At 47.3% G+C, this 22,126-nt stretch overlaps 1 protein-coding gene across 17 annotated transcripts; it reads right to left on the minus strand.

The window, feature by feature from the left end:
• Positions 1–1,569: 1,569 nt before the first annotated feature.
• Positions 1,570–21,267, minus strand: ABHD1 (abhydrolase domain containing 1). 17 transcript variants are annotated; one of them, XM_069728631.1, is made up of 12 exons: positions 20,958–21,267; positions 19,304–19,595; positions 13,542–13,661; positions 13,344–13,461; positions 11,148–11,286; positions 10,872–11,054; positions 10,743–10,788; positions 10,561–10,673; positions 9,273–9,446; positions 8,162–8,210; positions 7,247–7,412; positions 1,570–3,104 (listed from the first exon to the last, which is right to left on the minus strand). In XM_069728631.1, exons 1-12 carry the CDS (start codon positions 21,158–21,160, stop codon positions 2,905–2,907), a joined length of 1,803 nt encoding a protein of 600 aa, XP_069584732.1. In that variant the 5' UTR covers positions 21,161–21,267; the 3' UTR covers positions 1,570–2,904. The 17 variants fall into 17 exon arrangements, with proteins under 17 accessions (XP_069584732.1, XP_069584735.1, XP_069584736.1 ...); XM_069728634.1 differs by having other exon boundaries at positions 13,542–13,681; positions 19,396–19,595; positions 20,958–21,265; XM_069728635.1 differs by having other exon boundaries at positions 11,148–11,308; positions 13,562–13,681; positions 19,396–19,575; positions 20,958–21,263.
• Between the last annotated feature and the right edge of the window lie 859 nt (positions 21,268–22,126).

Consider the following 22,126-nt stretch of genomic DNA (forward strand, 5'->3'; position numbering starts at 1 on the left):
AGCACTGACTGTGTACGTATAGGTTTCTGTAGAAGAAGCTGGTGCCGAGACCAGGACTAAAAATGCAGACTTATTCTCATTTTATCAAGTTTAATATTCACAATCTACGTTCTCAGTCTCGAAACCGAAAGACTGAACTTTCTAGCCATGATCTCAAATCCAGGCCGGGACCGGACGTCTGCATTTCCTTAGTTACTTTCATGTTGTTAATTTGTAAATAACCTGGACTGAGAGAAGCGAAGATCCCTGACCTGAGGGTTTGCTGTTGGCTCATGCAGGGGGGCCTCGTCTTCTGTGTCGAAGCTGAGACCCAGTATTCCCAGGGAGGTAACTGGTTTTATACCATCAATGCCCATAAACTAATGACTTTCAGTTCCAGAGCATCTGCATGGTGACACAATCCAGCACAATCGATGCACCCAGCAGTGGTTACGCTTCACGATGGTCACAATTTCGCATTGTGACTTCACATCCAGTCGCTGTGACTGACAACAAATCCAAACCTGGATGTTTTAGGTTGCAGATCGAGTCTCGCGTGACTTTGCCACCGTAGACCATCATTTAGGTTGTGTGTGACTTTATGGACCAGTCTCGTGATTGTTCTTAAACCTAAATTACAACTCTTAACATATTCATGTGACAACCAAGTCTGCCTTCATAAATGTATGTGGTGAAATATGTGTATATATATCTATATGTGTGTAGTGACATGTGTCTAGGGTTATATGTGTGACTAGTGATAATGTAACATCTGTCCTGAAGGCAAGTCGTACCTAGGTGTTAATAGGTAGGCTTGAGCGAAACGGATCGGACAAATTCAAAAGTCGCCGACTTTTGGCGAAGTCGGGTTTCGTATGACGCATTTGGCGCCATTTTTTTAGCCAATGAAGGAGCGTGGGCAGAGTGATGACAGGTCTTAGGGGCGTGCATGCCTATCGCCATCTTCTCGATTTTGCACTGTAGCGATTTGCAATGTGTAACACCAGCTTTTCTGTTCAGGGACGGAGGAGAGAGAGAGAGATTTCCCATTGACTTTACATTGGGTTTCATGTTTTGGTCGATCCCCGACTTTTCGTGATAATCGGCCGATTTCACTCGACTCGACTTTTGGGATAGTCGGGTTTCGCGAAACCCAACTCGACCCTAAAAAAGTCAGTCGCTCAACCCTATTAATAGGTACTTCCTTGGGACTAGTAGAAATTGTGTCTCCATATCTCACCAGGAGGTCTAGCTATGGCCAAGAAGAAAGGTAACATTTGGCACCTCCTAGGTCTTGGAGGGGAGATGCTAATTGCGGCCTGAGGGTATCTATTCCTGAGAACCTTTTCACAAGTGTCTCAAGAGAAAAATAATATATTCATTAGTAGTGCGGCCGTGGCCAATCAGAAAGCCAGCAATTATGATATTAACCTGAGGGGCCGGTCTAGAAACCTGACCTCCAGACCAAAATTATAAATTTAGGCTGCAGACAGAGAATTGTGTTCACATGATGGGGGCAGCCTGAGAAGCTGGTGTGATCCAATCTACATTCGTCCTACCCTCAAGGAGCAGAAGCAACTACCAGTTAGATAATTTCTGTAAGTTCTCCTCTTTATTTTATACTGTTTTGCATAAGTTGTATGTCTTTTTATTATCATATTTTTATACCTTTTTCTTATTGTAAACACTGACCCTTTTGTTATTAAAGTATAAAACTTTAACATGTTGAACCGTGGATGTTCTAAAAGAATCCATAGCCTAAGGTGTGTGAGCCTTATGAGTGATAGACATTACTAGTATTATTAGTCTGGGACTCATTGCCCGTGTATTCGGTGAGTGGTGGCAGCGTGTATGAGCGGGTGTGTGGCCTGGGTCGGTGTGTGATTTATGCTCCCGTTACAGCATAGGACAGAGGTTGAATGCTGGACTGAGAGAGGGGAGATAGATAACCCTTGCAGGCACAACCCCAAGTCATGTGTGAGAGCGGACACGTGACGAATTAGTGACACCACGGAGAAGGGATCCGTGACAATGTAAATTCCGAGGGCTTATATAACGGTGGTGGAACATCAGCTGGTGCATGGAGACCACTGGATTGTCAATGAAGTCGTTGATGTTTATAATACAACAGACCTTGGATGGAGGGAGCAAGATACATCCTGAATTTGTAGAGGAGGACTTTCTGCTCCGTTTCAGGCGCATGAACTAATGGGGCAACCACTTCAGTGCAGACACTGGTCAATTGAATGCAAAGACATGAACTAGCCTTCAATAACTTCAACCCAACCGATCGAGAAGACAGAAAGCCACAAACAAGGAGCAAGTTACGGAAGCTGGAGGGAAGCCAAAGCCTCTCACGGAAGGAAACTATACATCCAAACAGAATATTTCTGTATGTCATAGAGTATGAGGTGGTGGAAATTCCTACATAGTAATGTAAGATTTCTGCTGTTCCCTTATATTAGCACAGTGTCTGCACCACGTTCCCATCCGATGGCTGTTACAGATTCTGTGTGGTATAAAGAGGCAAAAAATCAAACTATTACTGTCCCTCTACGACGGTAGCTATGTATCGTGGTCAGATGGTGGAGCCATTACCACGTGTGACGACTATATAAGATGGGGTGTAGCCACGCTGTGAGCAGTTGCCTTGATATGCTCTGCTGACTAGTGAAGTAGCGCTGGTGACCTGGGTAGATTCATTAGGCTAACACCTGTGTATCCAGTCCATGAGTGGATCCTACATGGAGAAGGTAGACTATAGTCAAGCTGAACGTTTCCCTTCCCTGACAATTCAAGGCTCTTTCTGTACCTGCAGCCACTGGGGTTCGGTAACTGCAAGTCTGGGTCTGAGGCTTAGTGGTTGGAGCTGGACGATGCCTTTATATTTACTGAGGTATTTATTAGAAGAGTTCATGTCTGTGATTAGTTTTTGAGTCCATTCCCGGTAATGTTCTTGAGCTCTTCATGTTGCAGCAGTGTGGCGCCCACAAACTGTGAAAAAGCACGATTCATGTATCGCTGGTGATGAGGAAAGGGACCTTCTAGGAATCCAATGTGACCACCGTGATTCAGAACCAGCAGAGCCACGTAAGGATGGGAGGAAGCTTCATCCAGGGGGAATGCTATCACAAGAGAAAAGAGATTGGAGAAATGAGTACAGTATATCAAGCCACACCCCGATCTCAAGAGGACCCATTTATACACTGAGCTAGGATCCAGAACAAGATCTAAAGATGCCCTCCGTATACAATCTTCTCCATGCTCTGGACCCTGACCTAAAGAGGCCCTGATTATACACTCTGCTCCAGGAGCCAGACCAAGAGCTAAAGAGGTCCTCCATATACAATCTTCTCCATGCTCTGGACCCAGACCTAAAGAGGCCCTGATTATACACTCTGCTCCAGGAGCCAGACCAAGAGCTAAAGATGCCCTCCGTATACAATCTTCTCCATGCTCTGGACCCAGACCTAAAGAGGCCCTGATTATACACTCTGCTCCAGGAGCCAGACCAAGAGCTAAAGAGGTCCTCCATATACAATCTTCTCCATGCTCTGGACCCAGACCTAAAGAGGCCCTGATTATACACTCTGCTCCAGGAGCCAGACCAAGAGCTAAAGATGCCCTCCGTATACAATCTTCTCCATGCTCTGGACCCAGACCTAAAGAGGCCCTGATTATACACTCTGCTCCAGGAGCCAGACCAAGAGCTAAAGAGGTCCTCCATATACAATCTTCTCCATGCTCTGGACCCAGACCTAAAGAGGCCCTGATTATACACTCTGCTCCAGGAGCCAGACCAAGAGCTAAAGAGGCCCTCCCTATTCAATCTTCTCCATGCTCTGGACACAGATCTAAAGAGGCCCTGATTATACGCTCTACTCCAGGAGCCAGACCAAGATCTAGAGGCCCTCCGTATACAATCTTCTCCATACTCTGGACACAGATCTAAAGAGGCCCTGATTATACACTCTGCTCCAGGAGCCAGACCAAGAGCTAAAGAGGTCCTCCATATACAATCTTCTCCATGCTCTGGACCCAGACCTAAAGAGGCCCTGATTATACACTCTGCTCCAGGAGCCAGACCAAGAGCTAAAGAGGCCCTCCCTATACAATCTTCTCCATGCTCTGGACACAGATCTAAAGAGGCCCTGATTATACGCTCTACTCCAGGAGCCAGACCAAGATCTAGAGGCCCTCCGTATACAATCTTCTCCATACTCTGGACACAGATCTAAAGAGGCCCTGATTATACACTCTGCTCCAGGAGCCAGACCAAGAGCTAAAGAGGCCCTCCCTATACAATCTTCTCCATGCTCTGGACACAGATCTAAAGAGGCCCTGATTATACGCTCTACTCCAGGAGCCAGACCAAGATCTAGAGGCCCTCCGTATACAATCTTCTCCATACTCTGGACACAGATCTAAAGAGGCCCTGATTATACACTCTGCTCCAGGAGCCAGACCAAGAGCTAAAGAGGTCCTCCATATACAATCTTCTCCATGCTCTGGACCCAGACCTAAAGAGGCCCTGATTATACACTCTGCTCCAGGAGCCAGACCAAGAGCTAAAGAGGCCCTCCGTATACAATCTTCTCCATGCTCTGGACCCAGACCTAAAGAGGCCCTGATTATACACTCTGCTCCAGGAGCCAGACCAAGAGCTAAAGAGGTCCTCCATATACAATCTTCTCCATGCTCTGGACCCAGACCTAAAGAGGCCATGATTATACACTCTGCTCCAGGAGCCAGACCAAGAGCTAAAGAGGCCCTCCCTATACAATCTTCTCCATGCTCTGGACACAGATCTAAAGAGGCCCTGATTATACGCTCTACTCCAGGAGCCAGACCAAGATCTAGAGGCCCTCCGTATACAATCTTCTCCATACTCTGGACACAGATCTAAAGAGGCCCTGATTATACGCTCTACTCCAGGAGCCAGACCAAGATCTAAAGAGACCCTCCGTATACAATCTTCTCCAAACTCTGGATCCAGACCTAAAGAGACCCTGATTATACACTCTGCTCCAGGAGCCAGACCAAGATCTAAAGAGACCCTCCCTATACAATCTTCTCCATACGCTGGACACAGATCTAAAGAGGCCCTGATTATACACTCTGCTCCAGGAGCCAGACCAAGATCTAAAGAGGCCCTCCCTATACAATCTTCTCCATACGCTGGACACAGATCTAAAGAGGCCCTGATTATACAGTCTGCTCCAGGAGCCAGACCAAGATCTAAAGACGCCTCCCGAAGAAGCATTGCGAAACGCGCGTCGGGGCTGAGGGACGCCGAGGTACTTCCATCTGGCTGAGTGCAAGGTAATTAAATTGCAGTCACATATTTCGCACTGAACATACACTGCATTTGCCTTAATATATTGGTATCACAAAGAGTGAGGGCACACTTGTTTACCCATTTATTAAGTTCAACCATGGCTTAGGGTTTCATTATGTGCATGTCGTTCTTATATACAAATCTGTACCATAATATATGATCTTGCATTGTTCAGTGGCGAACATTTTATTCCCTATGCTTACTAATAATCAGCCTAATTACATTTAAAAGTACCTAAGGCAGAACAGTCCCTTGTTTTTTGGATTTTGTACCCTTTCTTTGCATGTAGTATTGATGTTTTTACATCTTTTATGATATGGATCTTTAATAAAATATTGTTTTATATTAGTACCTTAAGGTACCGTCACATTTAGCGACGCTGCAGCGATCTAGACAACGATCCCGATCGCTGCAGCGTCGCTGTGTGGTCGCTGGAGAGCTGTCACACAGACAGCTCTCCAGCGACCAACGATCCCGAGGTCCCCGGTAACCAGGGTAAACATCGGGTTACTAAGCGCAGGGCCGCGCTTAGTAACCCGATGTTTACCGTGGTTACCAGCGTAAACATTAAAAAAAAAAACACTACATACTTACATTCCGGTGTCTGTCCCCCGGCGCTGTGCTTCTCTGCACTGACTGTGAGCGCCAGCCGGAAAGCACAGCGGTGACGTCACCGCTGTGCTCTGCTTTCCGGCCGGCGCTGACACAGTGCAGAAAAGCAGAGCGCCTGGGGACAGACACCGGAATGTAAGTATGTAGTGTTTGGTTTTTTTACGTTTACGCTGGTAACCAGGGTAAACATCGGGTTACTAAGCGCGGCCCTGCGCTTAGTAACCCGATGTTTACCCTGGTTACCAGTGAAGACATCGCTGAATCGGCGTCACACACGGGAGTCCAGCGACGAAATAAAGTTCTGGACTTTCTGCTCCGACCAACGATGTCACAGCAGGATCCAGATCGCTGCTGCGTGTCAAACACAACGATATCACTATCCAGGACGCTGCAACGCCACGGATCGCTAGCGATATCGTTCAGTGTGAAGGTACCTTTAGTGGAGATCAATTATTTGGCGTCACGCTAATGTGAGATACCAGATCTAAAGAGGCCATCCTTTATACAGTCTTCTCCATACTCTGGACACAGACCTAAAGAGGCCCTGATTATACGCTCTACTCCAAGGTCCAGATCTAAAGAGACCCCCACATTACAATCTGCAGCAGGATATTAAAAATAATATGAAGGACTGTTCCCGTGTGTTCTGGGGTCTCTGTCGCTGCTGTACAAGCACATTTGTTGGGAGGAGATTAAGAAAAGCTAGGTTAGAGTCTTGGCTGCATCTAGAAGCAGAGCCGATTGTCCAACACATTTTAGATAAATCTATTGTCAGTAACGATTTGAAGATTAGATTAAGGCTGACTTTTCTGCAATAACTTGTATATAGGTAACCCTCCGTGGTCCTAGGATGTGTGGATCTGTCAGTGTGTGGCACGGTGTCTCATGCGATTGACCAGGTCTGTAACGCCCCAAATACTGAGCTGACGAGTGGTGGATGCCGCGTCACTGCCAGACACGCCGGTACATCTCCTAGGGCTTCCCACTTATATTGGACACACCAACGTGGACATTATACCTTGCTACAAGCATTTACTGCTATTGTGCCCCTGATACTCCATTACGTTCATGAAAACGCTCCTTTGTCCCTGAAGTTATTGTTACTGAAGAAGGCCGTGTATTTGGGCCGAAACGCTTATTTGATGACTACAATAAATTCCAAAAACTACATATAAGTTGAATGCCTTAGTTTATCTCTCACACCCCAAATACTGACTCCTAACAGGTCTGAAATGTGAGTGTTCACGGGGTATTAGATCATGGGCTCAATGATGGGAGTGATGTATCTGTCTCATCTTGGTCCACTTTAGGACTCACCTTCACTCGGAGAGAAGGGGTCATCAGCAGCGTTGAGGCACATCACGGGCGTCTTGATCTTCTGTAGCTTGTCGTGGGGGCTGGCATTGCGGTAATATTCATCACATGAGCCATAACCAAACACAACAGATGTGTAACGCTCATCAAACTCCCGGATGGAGCGAGACTGAAACAAAACCAGGAGATTAATGATGGAGCGAAGATCATTGTGTGTAGGACTCTGCTCCTGGTTGTGGCTCCTTAGCCAGACATCTCTCATTTTTCTCCCACCTGATTCCTTTGCAATCCATATTTCATGCATTCACAATACTGTCTATGGACACAACCTGCTCTGAGAGACCAGATTATATACATGACTACAGTTTTTCTTATTTAAAGTTATTTTGCATTTTTTGCAAAAATATATGCATAAACTGTTGTGAGATGAGTCAGGCTGAATCTGTGCAGGTACCATCTATTAGTGAAGGATATAAGGATCGCTTAACCCTGCTGTTGTCTCCGGTCTGGGGAGACCAATTTTGAACTTTGGTATTTTTTGGGGTGTTCAAGATGCGGTTCTGAAACTTGTGGTTGATTGACTTAAATGAGGATGGGTCGGTCGGCCACGGGTTTCAGAGCCGCATCTTGAATATTTTAAAGAATATTGAAGTTCAAGGTCGGTCGTTTTTGACCGAAGACAACAGCAGGGTTAAGGCCCTGTTCTCACATCTCCACTGTGGACCTTGAAGAGTGGCATTTACCACTCTTTATGAAAATATCTTTGTGAAAAAGGAGCTGGAGAGCCGCATTTCAAATCCACACCGTGGGAACTGAGCCGAAATCTAAGGAAATGATGCCGTGACAAGAGGTGTAGAGGCATCTGGTGTATTATTGGCCAAATAGTGGTAGAACATTCTGATATGTGAGGCTTCTCACCTGTAAGATATGGTCGACATCCAGGACTTTTCCAATAATGTCACGAAACCTAGAAAAGAAGAGACGCTGAGAGAGAGGGGAAGGGAAGTAGAAAGGCCAGTGGCTGAGGACATGATGGAGATGCTGAGAGGTGGGGAAAGTGAAGAAGAGAGGCCAGTGGCCGAGGACATATTTGAGAGGTGGGGAAAGTGAAAAAGAGAGGCCAGGTGCTGATGGCCTAATGGGAAAAGGAAAGAGACCAGGGGCTCTGGACGCTGAGAGGTGGGGAAATGTAAAAAGGCCAAAGACACGATTAAGAAAAAGACTCAGAGGTGGCGAAAGGGAAGAAGAGATGCCAGGGGCCCGAGGACACAATGGGGAATGAGAAGAAGAGAGTCCAATGGCCGAGGACATGATGGAAACACTGAGAGATGTGGAAAAAGAAGAAAAGAGGCCTGGGGCCAAGAACACGTTGGAAACACTGAGAGGTGAGTAAAGGCAAAACGAAAAGCCAGGGGCCAAATTCATCATGGAAATGCTGAGACATGGGGAAAGGGAAGAAGATAGGCCATAGGCAGAGGACAAGATAGAGACGCTAAGAAATGGGGAAAGGGAAGAAACGAGGCCAGTGGCTGAGGACACGATGGAGAGATGCCGAGAGGTGGGGAAAGGGAAGAAGAGAGGCCGGGGGCTCAGGACACAATGAAGATACTGAGATGGGAAAACGGAAGAAAAGAGTCCAGGGGCTGAGGACACAGAGGAGAGATGCCGAGAGGTGGGGAAAGGGAAGAAGAGAGGCCGGGGGCTGAGGACACAGAGGAGAGACTGAGAGGTGGAAAAAGGGAAGAAGAGAGGCCGGGGGCTATGGACACAATAAAGATACTGAGAGATGGGAAAACGACACAATAAAGATACTGAGAGATGGGAAAACGGAAGAAGAGTCCAGGGGCTGAGGACACAGAGGAGAGACTGAGAGGTGGAGAAGGAAGAAGAAAGCCCAAGAACACAATAGAGACACTGAGGTGTGGGGAAAGGGAAGAAGAGAGGCCAAGGACATGGTGGGGACGCTGAGCAGGGGGAAAGGAAAATAAGGAGGACAAGATGGAGGCGCTGCTGCTCAGATATATCTTACTTATTCACTGTATCCCGGAGAGTAATAACCAGCGAGCGATTGAATAACCGGTAGTTTAGTGGCTGCTCCAAGGAGGCGGTGGACACAAAGACATTCCACGGGGTTGAGAAGACAAGAGCTGCACAGAGCTGAGATCTTTGACCAGTGGCAGCCAAATAATTTAATAGCAGCATACTAAAAAGTAAGAAAAGAGATTATTGATGTTCGTGAAATGAGTATGAATGACAGGAAGTGGAGCTAGTATCTGATGGCGGTCAGGAGTGGAGTTAGTGTCGGCCACCACACTCAGGAGCGAGCTCAGCATAGGTTATGAGCAGTCAGGAGCAGGGTCAGTACACATGACGGTCAGAAGTGAGGTCAGTACTGGTGATAAGGGTCAGGAGCGGGGTCAGTACAGGTCATGAGGGTCAGGAGCGGGGTCAGTACAGGTTATATCGGTCCGGAGCGAGGTCAGTACAGGTTATATCGGTCCGGAGCGAGGTCAGTACAGGTAATGAGGGTTATGAGCGGGGTCAGTACAGGTTATATCGGTCCAGAGCGAGGTAAGTACGGGTTATGACGGTCAGGAGCTGGGTTAATATGAGGTATGATGGTTTGGAGCAAGATCAGTATTGGTTATGATGGTCAGAAGCAGGGTGAGTACTGACGAAAATGGTCAGGAACATGGTCAGTAAGGGTTATTACAGTCAGCAGTGGGGTCAGTATAATTATGATGATCAGGAGTGAGTTCAATACAGGATATGGTCAGGAGCAAGGCCAGTACAAGTTATTACAATCAGGAGCGGGATAAGAACAGGTTCTAATGGTGAAAAGCAGGGTCAGTGTAGGTCATGATGGTTAGGAGTGAGCTCAGTAGTGGTGATACTGGTCAGGCTATGATGGTAAGGAGCAAGGCCAGTACAGTTTGTGATGGCCAGGAGCGCATTCAGTACAGATTATGACGGGTAGTTGTTATCACCCACGGTTATTGTGGTAAATAAGGTCCATGTCACAATCCATTTTTGGATACGTGGCAGCTCTGGTTCCACTCTGTTTTTAATGTCCGCTATTGACCCCCTGTGGGGTCACTATACGTATCGTGAGTAGGTCCTGGCAGTGCAAGGACCTACTCATTTTTTTTGGGTGACAGTGCAGCATCTATCACCACTCGAGTGTTGTCTGTCACACCCATATCTCAGATTTGAAGCAAATCTAGTTGTGACTGGAGGACCCTGGAACCAGTTGAGTCATTGTGATAAAGCACAGTCCCTTGTGTCTCCACAGCCTGAAAACTTCATGCGCCACTTACCCTCCAATTGACACCCCCACAGCCACTAGAGGAGCTGCAGGGAGACAGCTGTAGACGTGGCTGACCACCCTGGAAAGGTCTTCTGTGTTTGCTGCACAGAAAGTGCGATGTGTCTATGGAGAGATGGAGGACGTCACCACCATTCATGGTCTCCACATGGGTCCTACAGGATGGTTACTTACCAGCAACTTCTCCCCTCCAAAGCCGCGGTTATTAAATACAACACACCTGCGAGAGGGCAGAGAGATGCCATGTTACTATGTGTGGGCTGTTCACCTCCCCGACCACCAGATCGTCCTGTGACTACTCACCTGTAGCCATCGCTGCAGGCCTGGCTCACCAGGTGCAGTATGTAGGACTGTTGACTGTTTCCAGTAAGGCCCGGCAGTAGGATAATAGTTGGGCGAGAGGCGGAATCTGGAAATTGGGAACTCTCATCATTGTCTATCCAGTCCAAGGATATCTGACCGCCATCATCAGTGCTGATGACCTCACTGCATGGAAAAACCACAGGGTGACAGCATTGATAAGGACACAACATGGAGGACAAAATCACATGAACAATGAATACTTGAGGGATTGCATACTTCCTGTACGAGACATGAGGTTTAGAGGCCAACATAACCCGGACAATGGTCTGTAGTCGCCCTCCATGACACCAAAAAGTCGGGCAGAACTTTTCCGTCACTATCGGGCAGTGCGACTCCAGGAACTGGCGCAGGGACCCTGAGGACACAAGGCGAGGTCTCTACATGGAGAGGATAAAGGGAATCTGTCACCCCAAAAATCGTGCCGGACCAGGACCGCCCCTGGTTGCGTATAATATAACCTGTTTTTCTTACTTTTGAGGTTACATCGGGGGCTTATCTACAGCATTACAGAATGCATTACAGAATGCTGGAGAGAAGCCCCTGATGCCGGTGGGTGGCCTTAGGTCATGTACGACTTTTGGGGTGACAGATTCCTGTTAAATAAATCTACCGATGCAGCCGAGGTACCGGGAAGAACAAGAGAAGGAACATAAACATCATGAATCATACATGGAAAGTTTTAGACATGGGTATCCTCAGATGGGACACAGGACTAAAGAAGACCGGCGATCTGGAACTGTTCAAAGGGATCTACAGGGAGACTCTGGGCAATGGGAGTGAAGGATCTAAAGATGGAGAAGTCTCAAGTGGGAAAGCAGGAGTCTGAAGGATGAGGAGGACAGAAGCATCTGGAAAATAGGACAAAAAAGCTTGGAGGAGTGTGACATGAGTCTGGAGGAGAATAGAAGAGTCTTCAGGGAAGACAGGAGTATAAAGAAGACAGAGATCTGGGGATGTTCAAGATGGTCTAGAAGGACACGTCTGGGAGAAGGGAAGGAGGGGGTCTCAACAATGGGAAGAGTATGGCGAAGGTCAGAGGAGTGTGGAGCAAGAGGACAATTCTGGAGGATAGAGGAGTGTGGAGCGAGAGGACAATTCTGGAGGATAGAGGAGTGTGGAGCGAGAGGACAATTCTGGAGGATAGAGGACTGTGGAGCGAGAGGACAGTTCTGGAGGATAGAGGCATTTGGAGAGTAGGAAAAAATAGTCTAGATTAGAGTATGGAGGGAGTAGGACAGAAGAGTCTGCAAGGAGGAGGAGGACCGAGGCATCTCGTGAGAGGAGGGTAATGGGGAAATGTAGGGAGGAAGATGCTAGAGGAGTCTGGGAGGATGATGAGGACAAAGAAGTCTGCAGGAGAACAGAGGAGTCTGGGGGAGGTGGAGGATAAAGGTATCTGGAGGGAGTACAGAGAAATTTGGGTAAAGGAGGACAGAGGAGTCTGAAGTGAGGAGGACTAAGTTTGGGAGGGAGGGGCAGGACACTTAGGCTTCTGGAGGAAGAGGAGAGTCTGCAGGAAAGATGATAAGAGTCTGAGGAGAGGAGAAAGCCAGAGGAGTCTGGGGGAAGGAGGAGGACAGAAAGGTCTGACGGGAAGGAGGAGGACAGAAAGTTCTGGGGGAGGAGAACAGAAGGTTGCCTTGTCCCTGTTGTATGTGACTCTGATGGTGGAAGAAGGAGGACAGAAAGGTCTGGGAGAAGAGGACATAAAGGTCTGAGGGGGAGGAGGACAGAAAGGTCTGGGGGAGGCGGACAGAGAGGTGCCTTGTCCCTGTTGCATGTGACTCTGATGGTGGAAGAAGGAGGACAGAAAGGTCTGGGAGAGGAGGACAGAAAGGTCTGGGAGAGGAGGACAGAAAGGTCTGGGAGAGGAGGACAGAAAGGTCTGGGGGAGGAGGACAGAAAGGTCTGGGGGAGGAGGACAGAAAGGTGCCTTATCCCTGTTGTATGTGACTCTGATGGTGGAAAAAGGAGGTCAGAAAGGTCTGAGGGGGAGGAGGACAGAAATGTCTGGGAGAGGAGGACAGAAACGTCTGGGAGAGGACAGAAAGGTGCCTTATCCCTGTTGTATGTGACTCTGATGGTAGAAGAAGGAGGTCAGAAAGGTCTGAGGGGGAAGAGGACAGAAAGGTCTGGGGGAGGAGGACAGAGAGGTGCCTTGTCCCTGTTGTATGTGACTGATGGTGGAAACCTGATTTCTGGGGTGTAGGCCACGTGTGGACAGGGGGTTCTGCTGCAGTTTTGTGGGTGGTTTAGGCTGTTGCAGGTTTTGTGGTTCTTCACCTGTAAACACTGAGGAAAAGGTGATGATAGAAAGTGAGAACTAGAGGAGAGGTCGGGAGGGGGACAGAGACTTTGTCCTCAGTGACAGAAGATGGAATCGTTCACAGCCAAGAAAAAGGAGACACTGACCTGACATATCTGTGTCCAGTAATAGAGCAGCCAGGTGACCCCAACAGTCAGGAACAGGGGGGTCCACCCGAAATGGGGAGACTGAGGACGAAACACCGCGTGCATGGCGAGGCCGCACCTGTGAGAATGGAACCGCACCTGTGAGGATGGAACCGCACCTGTGAGGATGGAACCGCACCTGTGAGGATGGAACCACACCTGTGAGGATGGAACCGCACCTGTGAAGATGGAACCGCACCTGTGAGAATGGAACCGCACCTGTGAGAATGGAACCGCACCTGTGAAGATGGAACCGCACCTGTGAGAATGGAACCGCACCTGTGAGGATGGAACCGCACCTGTGAGGATGGAACCTGTTATGGCTGGCAATCAGGCAACACAGCGTGCAGTAATCAGCGCACATACAGAGATCTGGCAATAACCAAAAACAATAGGACGAGCTCTGAGACGTGGAATCTCTGTAGACTGCAGTACCTAATCTATCTTCACACAACTATAAGCAGCAGTGGATTGCGCCTATCAACTACCTATGCAACTCGGCACTGCCTGAGGAGCTGACTAGCCTGAAGATAGAAATACAAGCCTGACTTACCTCAGAGAAATACCCCAAAGGAATAGGCAGCCCCCACATATAATGACTGTTAGCAAGATGAAAAGACAAACGTAGGAATGAAATAGATTCAGCAAAGTGAGGCCCGATATTCTAGACAGAGCGAGGATAGCAAAGAGAACTATGCAGTCTACAAAAAACCCTAAAACGAAAACCACGCAAAGGGGCAAAAAGACCCACCGTGCCAAACTAACAGCACGGCGGTGCACCCCTTTGCTTCTCAGAGCTTCCAGCAAAAGTTAATAGCAAGCTGGACAGAAAAAAACAGAAAACAAACTAGAAGCACTTATCTAGCAGAGCAGCAGGCCCAAGGAAAGATGCAGTAGCTCAGATCCAACACTGGAACATTGACGAGGAGCAAGGAAGACAGACTCAGGTGGAGCTAAATAGCAAGGCAGCCAACGAGCTCACCAAAACACCTGAGGGAGGAAGCCCAGAGACTGCAATACCACTTGTGACCACAGAAGTGAACTCAGCCACAGAATTCACAACAGTACCCCCCCCTTGAGGAGGGGTCACCGAACCCTCACCAGAACCCCCAGGCCGACCAGGATGAGCCACATGAAAGGCACGAACAAGATCTGGGGCATGGACATCAGAGGCAAAAACCCAGGAATTATCTTCCTGAGCATAACCCTTCCATTTGACCAGATACTGGAGTTTCCGTCTAGAAACACGAGAATCCAAAATCTTCTCCACAATATACTCCAACTCCCCCTCCACCAAAACAGGGGCAGGAGGCTCCACAGATGGAACCATAGGTGCCACGTATCTCCTCAACAACGACCTATGGAATACATTATGTATGGAAAAGGAGTCTGGGAGGGTCAGACGAAAAGACACCGGATTGAGAATCTCAGAAATCCTATACGGACCAATAAAACGAGGTTTAAATTTAGGAGAGGAAACCTTCATAGGAATATGACGAGAAGATAACCAAACCAGATCCCCAACACGAAGTCGGGGTCCCACACGGCGTCTGCGATTAGCGAAAAGCTGAGCCTTCTCCTGGGACAAGGTCAAATTGTCCACTACCTGAGTCCAGATCTGCTGCAACCTGTCCACCACATAATCCACACCAGGACAGTCCGAAGACTCAACCTGTCCTGAAGAGAAACGAGGATGGAACCCAGAATTGCAGAAAAATGGAGAGACCAAGGTAGCCGAGCTGGCCCGATTATTAAGGGCGAACTCAGCCAACGGCAAAAATGACACCCAATCATCCTGGTCAGCGGAAACAAAACATCTCAGATATGTTTCCAAGGTCTGATTGGTTCGTTCGGTCTGGCCATTAGTCTGAGGATGGAAGGCCGAGGAAAAAGATAGGTCAATGCCCATCCTACCACAAAAGGCTCGCCAGAACCTCGAGACAAACTGGGAACCTCTGTCAGAGACAATATTCTCAGGAATGCCATGTAAACGAACCACATGCTGGAAGAACAAAGGCACCAAATCAGAGGAGGAAGGCAATTTAACCAAGGGCACCAGATGGACCATTTTAGAAAAGCGATCACAGACCACCCAAATGACCGACATTTTTTGAGAAACGGGAAGGTCAGAAATGAAATCCATCGAAATATGTGTCCAAGGCCTCTTCGGGACCGGCAAGGGCAAAAGCAACCCACTGGCACGTGAACAGCAGGGCTTAGCCCTAGCACAAATTCCACAGGACTGCACAAAAGCACGCACATCCCGTGACAGAGATGGCCACCAGAAGGATCTAGCAACCAACTCCCTGGTACCAAAGATTCCTGGATGACCGGCCAGCACCGAACAATGAAGTTCAGAGATAACTTTACTAGTCCACCTATCAGGGACGAACAGTTTCTCGGCCGGACAACGATCAGGTTTATTAGCCTGAAATTTCTGCAACACTCTCCGCAAATCAGGGGAGATGGCAGACACAATGACTCCTTCCTTGAGGATACTCGCCGGCTCAGATAACCCCGGAGAGTCGGGCACAAAACTCCTAGACAGAGCATCCGCCTTCACATTTTTAGAGCCCGGAAGGTATGAAATCACAAAATCAAAACGAGCAAAAAATAACGACCAACGGGCCTGTCTAGGATTCAAGCGCTTGGCAGACTCAAGATAAGTAAGATTCTTATGATCAGTCAAAACCACCACGCGATGCTTAGCACCCTCAAGCCAATGACGCCACTCCTCGAATGCCCACTTCATGGCCAGCAACTCTCGGTTGCCCACATCATAATTACGCTCAGCAGCAGAAAATTTCCTGGAAAAGAAAGCACATGGTTTGAACACTGAGCAACCAGAACCTCTCTGTGACAAAACCGCCCCTGCACCAATCTCAGAAGCATCAACCTCGACCTGGAACGGAAGAGAAACATCAGGTTGACACAACACAGGGGCACAGCAAAAACGACGCTTCAACTCCTGAAAAGCTTCCACGGCAGCAGAAGACCAATTAACCAAATCAGCACCCTTCTTGGTCAAATCGGTCAATGGTCTGGCAATGCTAGAAAAATTACAGATGAAGCGACGATAAAAATTAGCAAAGCCCAGGAATTTCTGCAGACTTTTTAGAGATGTCGGCTGAGTCCAATCCTGGATGGCCTGAACCTTAACCGGATCCATCTCGATAGTAGAAGGGGAAAAGATGAACCCCAAAAATGAAACTTTCTGCACACCGAAGAGACACTTTGATCCCTTCACGAACAAGGAATTAGCACGCAGTACCTGGAAAACCATTCTGACTTGCTTCACATGAGACTCCCAATCATCTGAGAAGATCAAAATGTCATCCAAGTAAACAATCAAGAATTTATCCAGATACTCACGGAAAATGTCATGCATAAAAGACTGAAAAACAGATGGAGCATTGGCAAGTCCGAACGGCATCACCAGATACTCAAAATGACCCTCGGGCGTATTGAATGCCGTTTTCCATTCATCTCCCTGCCTGATTCTCACCAGATTATACGCACCACGAAGATCAATCTTAGTAAACCAACTAGCCCCCTTAATCCGAGCAAACAAGTCAGAAATCAATGGCAAGGGATACTGAAACTTAACAGTGATCTTATTAAGAAGGCGGTAATCAATACACGGTCTTAGCGAACCATCCTTCTTGGCTACAAAAAAGAACCCTGCTCCCAATGGTGACGACGATGGGCGAATATGTCCCTTCTCCAGGGACTCCTTCACATAACTGCGCATAGCGGTGTGTTCAGGTACGGACAAATTAAATAAACGACCCTTAGGGAATTTACTACCAGGAATCAAATCGATAGCACAATCACAATTCCTATGCGGAGGTAGGGCATCAGACTTGGACTCTTCAAATACATCCTGAAAGTCCGACAAGAACTCTGGGATGTCAGAAGGAATGGATGACGAAATAGACAAAAATGGAACATCACCATGTACTCCCTGACAACCCCAGCTGGTTACTGACATAGAGTTCCAATCCAATACTGGATTATGGGTTTGTAGCCATGGCAACCCCAACACGACCACATCATGCAAATTATGCAGTACCAAAAAGCGAATAACTTCCTGATGTGCAGGAGCCATGCACATGGTCAGCTGGGCCCAGTACTGAGGCTTATTCTTGGCCAAAGGTGTAGCATCAATTCCTCTCAACGGAATAGGACACCGCAAAGGCTCCAAGAAAAATCCACAACGTTTAGCATAATCCAAATCCATCAGATTCAGGGCAGCGCCTGAATCCACAAACGCCATGACAGAATATGATGACAAAGAGCACATTAAGGTAATGGACAAAAGGAATTTGGACTGTACAGTACCAATAACGGCAGAGCTATCGAACCGCCTAGTGCGTTTAGGACAATTAGAAATAGCATGAGTAGAATCACCACAATAGAAACACAGTCTGTTCAGACGTCTGTGTTCGTGCCGTTCTACTTTAGTCATAGTCCTGTCGCACTGCATAGGCTCAGGCTTACTCTCAGACAATACCGCCAGATGGTGCACAGATTTACGCTCGCGCAAGCGACGACCGATCTGAATGGCCAAGGACATAGACTCATTCAAACCAGCAGGCATAGGAAATCCCACCATTACATCCTTAAGAGCTTCAGAGAGACCCTTTCTGAACAAAGCCGCTAGTGCAGATTCATTCCACAGAGTGAGTACTGACCATTTCCTAAATTTCTGACAATATACTTCTATATCATCCTGACCCTGGCATAAAGCCAGCAGATTTTTCTCAGCTTGATCCACTGAATTAGGCTCATCGTAAAGCAATCCCAGCGCCTGGAAAAATGCATCAACATTACTCAATGCAGAATCTCCTGGTGCAAGAGAAAACGCCCAGTCCTGTGGGTCGCCGCGCAAAAAAGAAATAATAATCAAAACCTGTTGAATAGGATTACCAGAAGAATGAGGTTTCAAGGCCAAAAATAGCTTACAATTATTTCTGAAGCTCAGGAACTTAGTTCTGTCACCAAAAAACAAATCAGGAATCGGAATTCTTGGTTCTAGCATCGATTTCTGATCAATAGTATCTTGAATCTTTTGTACATTTACAACGAGATTATCCATTGAGGAGCACAGAGCCTGAATATCCATGTCCACAGCTGTGTCCTGAAGCACTCGAATGTCTAGGGGAAAAAAAAGACTGAAGACAGAGCTAAGGAAAAAAAAATGATGTCAGGATTTCTTTTTTCCCTCTATTGGAAATCATTGGGTGGCTCCTTGTACTGTTATGGCTGGCAATCAGGCAACACAGCGTGCAGTAATCAGCGCACATACAGAGATCTGGCAATAACCAAAAACAATAGGACGAGCTCTGAGACGTGGAATCTCTGTAGACTGCAGTACCTGATCTATCCTCACACAACTGGAAGCAGCAGTGGATTGCGCCTATCACTACCTATGCAACTCGGCACTGCCTGAGGAGCTGACTAGCCTGAAGATAGAAATACAAGCCTGACTTACCTCAGAGAAATACCCCAAAGGAATAGGCAGCCCCCCACATATAATGACTGTTAGCAAGATGAAAAGACAAACGTAGGAATGAAATAGATTCAGCAAAGTGAGGCCCGATATTCTAGACAGAGCGAGGATAGCAAAGAGAACTATGCAGTCTACAAAAACCCTAAAACGAAAACCACGCAAAGGGGCAAAAGACCCACCGTGCCGAACTAACAGCACGGCGGTGCACCCCTCTGCTTCTCAGAGCTTCCAGCAAAAGACAATAGCAAGCTGGACAGAAAAAACAGAAAACAAACTAGAAGCACTTATCTAGCAGAGCAGCAGGCCCAAGGAAAGATGCAGTAGCTCAGATCCAACACTGGAACATTGACAAGGAGCAAGGAAGACAGACTCAGGTGGAGCTAAATAGCAAGGCAGCCAACGAGCTCACCAAAACACCTGAGGGAGGAAGCCCAGAGACTGCAATACCACTTGTGACCACAGAAGTGAACTCAGCCACAGAATTCACAACAGGAACCGCACCTGTGAGGATGGAACCGCACCTGTGAGGATGGAACCGCACCTGTGAGGATGGAACCGCACCTGTGAGAATGGAACCGCACCTGTGAAGATGGAACCGCACCTGTGAGGATGGAACCGCACCTGTGAAGATGGAACCGCACCTGTGAGGATGGAACCGCACCTGTGAGGATGGAACCGCACCTGTGAGGATGGAACCGCACCTGTGAGGATGGAACCGCACCGCTCAGAGAAACAATGTAACAAGGGACAGAATCATGTCACAGAGGGGAAACAATGTAACAAGTGACAAAATCATGTCACAGAGGAAACAATGTAACAAGGGACAGAATCATGTCACAGAGGAGTAACAATGTAACAAGGGACAGAAACATGTCACAGAGGAAACAATGTAACAAGGGACAGAATCATGTCACAGAGGAAACAATGTAACAAGGGACAGAATCATGTCACACAGAGGAAACAATGTAACAAGGGACAGAATCATGTCACACAGAGGAAACAATGTAACAAGGGACAGAATCATGTCACAGGGGTAACAATGTAACAAGGGACAGAATCATGTCACACAGAGGAAACAATGTAACAAGGGACAGAATCATGTCACACAGAGGAAACAATGTAACAAGGGACAGAATCATGTCACAGAGGGGAAACAATGTAACAAGTGACAAAATCATGTCACAGAGGAAACAATGTAACAAGGGACAGAAACATGTCACAGAGGAAACAATGTAACAAGGGACAGAATCATGTCACAGAGGAGTAACAATGTAACAAGGGACAGAAACATGTCACAGAGGAAACAATGTAACAAGGGACAGAATCATGTCACAGAGGAAACAATGTAACAAGGGACAGAATCATGTCACACAGAGGAAACAATGTAACAAGGGACAGAATCATGTCACACAGAGGAAACAATGTAACAAGGGACAGAATCATGTCACAGGGGTAACAATGTAACAAGGGACAGAATCATGTCACACAGAGGAAACAATGTAACAAGGGACAGAATCATGTCACACAGAGGAAACAATGTAACAAGGGACAGAATCATGTCACAGAGGAAACAATGTAACAAGGGACAAAATCATGTCACAGAGGAAAAAATGTAACAAGGGACAGAATCATGTCACAGAGGAAACAATGTAACAAGGGACAGAATCATGTCACAGAGGAGTAACAATGTAACAAGGGACAGAAACATGTCACAGAGGAAACAATGTAACAAGGGACAGAAACATGTCACAGAGGAAACAATGTAACAAGGGACAGAATCATGTCACACAGAGGAAACAATGTAACAAGGGACAGAATCATGTCACACAGAGGGGAAACAATGTAACAAGGGACAGAATCATGTCACAGAGGAAACAATGTAACAACGGACAGAATTATGTCACACAGAAGAAACAGTGTAACAACGGACATAAACATGTCACACAGAGGAAACAATGTATCAACGTACAGAATCATGTCACACAGAGGAAACAATGTAACAAGGGACAGACATGTCACACAGAGGGGACAATGGAGGCAGCCCCTCAGACACTTGTCCGTACCCCGGCTTTAGGCTCCACGTCCTGTGGCTTTTCCCAGTGGCCCCTGAATGTGACCTGCAGACACCAGAACAGCCACATTGTTTCCTCACTGCCGGCCCCTCCCCCACTGACCTCTCTGACGCCATCTTTGTAATGGGAAGCCTTGTTAACCCCTCAGTGTCCAGAGAGGAGGAGATCATGACGGAAGGAGAAAAAACCTTCATGTGTTCACTAGAGCTCACCCTATTATGTAATAATACAGGGGCTTCTCATAAAATTAGAATATCATCAAAAAGTGAATTTATTTCAGTTCTTCAATACAAAAAGTGAATCTCCTATATTCTATAGTCATTACACGCAGAGTGATCTATTTCACGTGTTTTTTTTCCTGTTAATGTTGATGATTGTGGCTTACAGCCAATGAAAACCCCAATTATCTCAGTAAATTAGAATAATTAGCAATAAACACCCGTAAAGGCTCCTTCTCTCTGCCTGGTCTTCCATCTGCTCCTGATCTAGTGAAGATCTTTTTACTTCAACTTTTTCGGCTCCACGGATTCCCTCAGCACATCGAGGAGTCCAGTTTACCTCCCGTTTTTGGAGAGCCCTTTGTGGTCTTATGAAGGTGTCTCTAGATTTTTCTTCTGCTTATCATCCCCAGCCCAACGGTCAGGTGGAGCGTGTGAATGAAATCCTCACATCGTATCTTCGTCATTTCTAGGGTTGAGCGAAACGGGTCGAACATTTTCAAAAGTCGCCGACTTTTGGCTAAGTCGGGGTTTCATGAAACCCGATCCGACCCCTGTGCGGTGTCGGCCATGCGGTACGCGACTTTCGCGCCAAAGTCGCGTTTCAATGACGCGAAAAGCGCCATTTCTCAGCCAATGAAGGTAAACGCAGAGTGTGGGCAGCGTGATGACATAGGTCCTGGTCCCCACCATCTTAGAGAAGGGCATTGCAGTGATTGGCTTGCTGTCTGCGACGTCACAGGGGCTATAAAGAGGCGTTCCCGCCGACCGCCATCTTACTGCTGCTGATCTGAGCTTAGGGAGAGGTTGCTGCCGCTTTGTCAGAAGCAGGGATAGCGTTAGGCAGGGTCCATTAACCACAAAACCGCTTGTGCTGCAGCGATTTGCACTGTCCAACACCACCTTCGGTGTGCAGGGACAGTGGAAGCTACATTTTTTTTT

Source organism: Ranitomeya imitator, chromosome 5 (assembly GCF_032444005.1).
Source record: "Ranitomeya imitator isolate aRanImi1 chromosome 5, aRanImi1.pri, whole genome shotgun sequence".
NCBI lineage: Eukaryota > Metazoa > Chordata > Amphibia > Anura > Dendrobatidae > Ranitomeya > Ranitomeya imitator.

What these genes read in the sequence shown, in the direction of transcription:
- ABHD1 (XM_069728630.1), bottom strand. Translation starts at nt 21,160, where the DNA reads ATGAAGGTTTTTTCTCCTTCCGTCATGATCTCCTCCTCTCTGGACACT. An exon ending in TTGGAGGGGAGAAGTTGCTG is followed by an intron (nt 10,674 to 10,742) that starts GTAAGTAACCAT and finishes ATCTCTCCATAG; the next exon opens with ACACATCGCACTTTCTGTGC. An exon ending in CCCCTTCTCTCCGAGTGAAG is followed by an intron (nt 3,105 to 7,246) that starts GTGAGTCCTAAA and finishes CTCTTGTGATAG; the next exon opens with CATTCCCCCTGGATGAAGCT.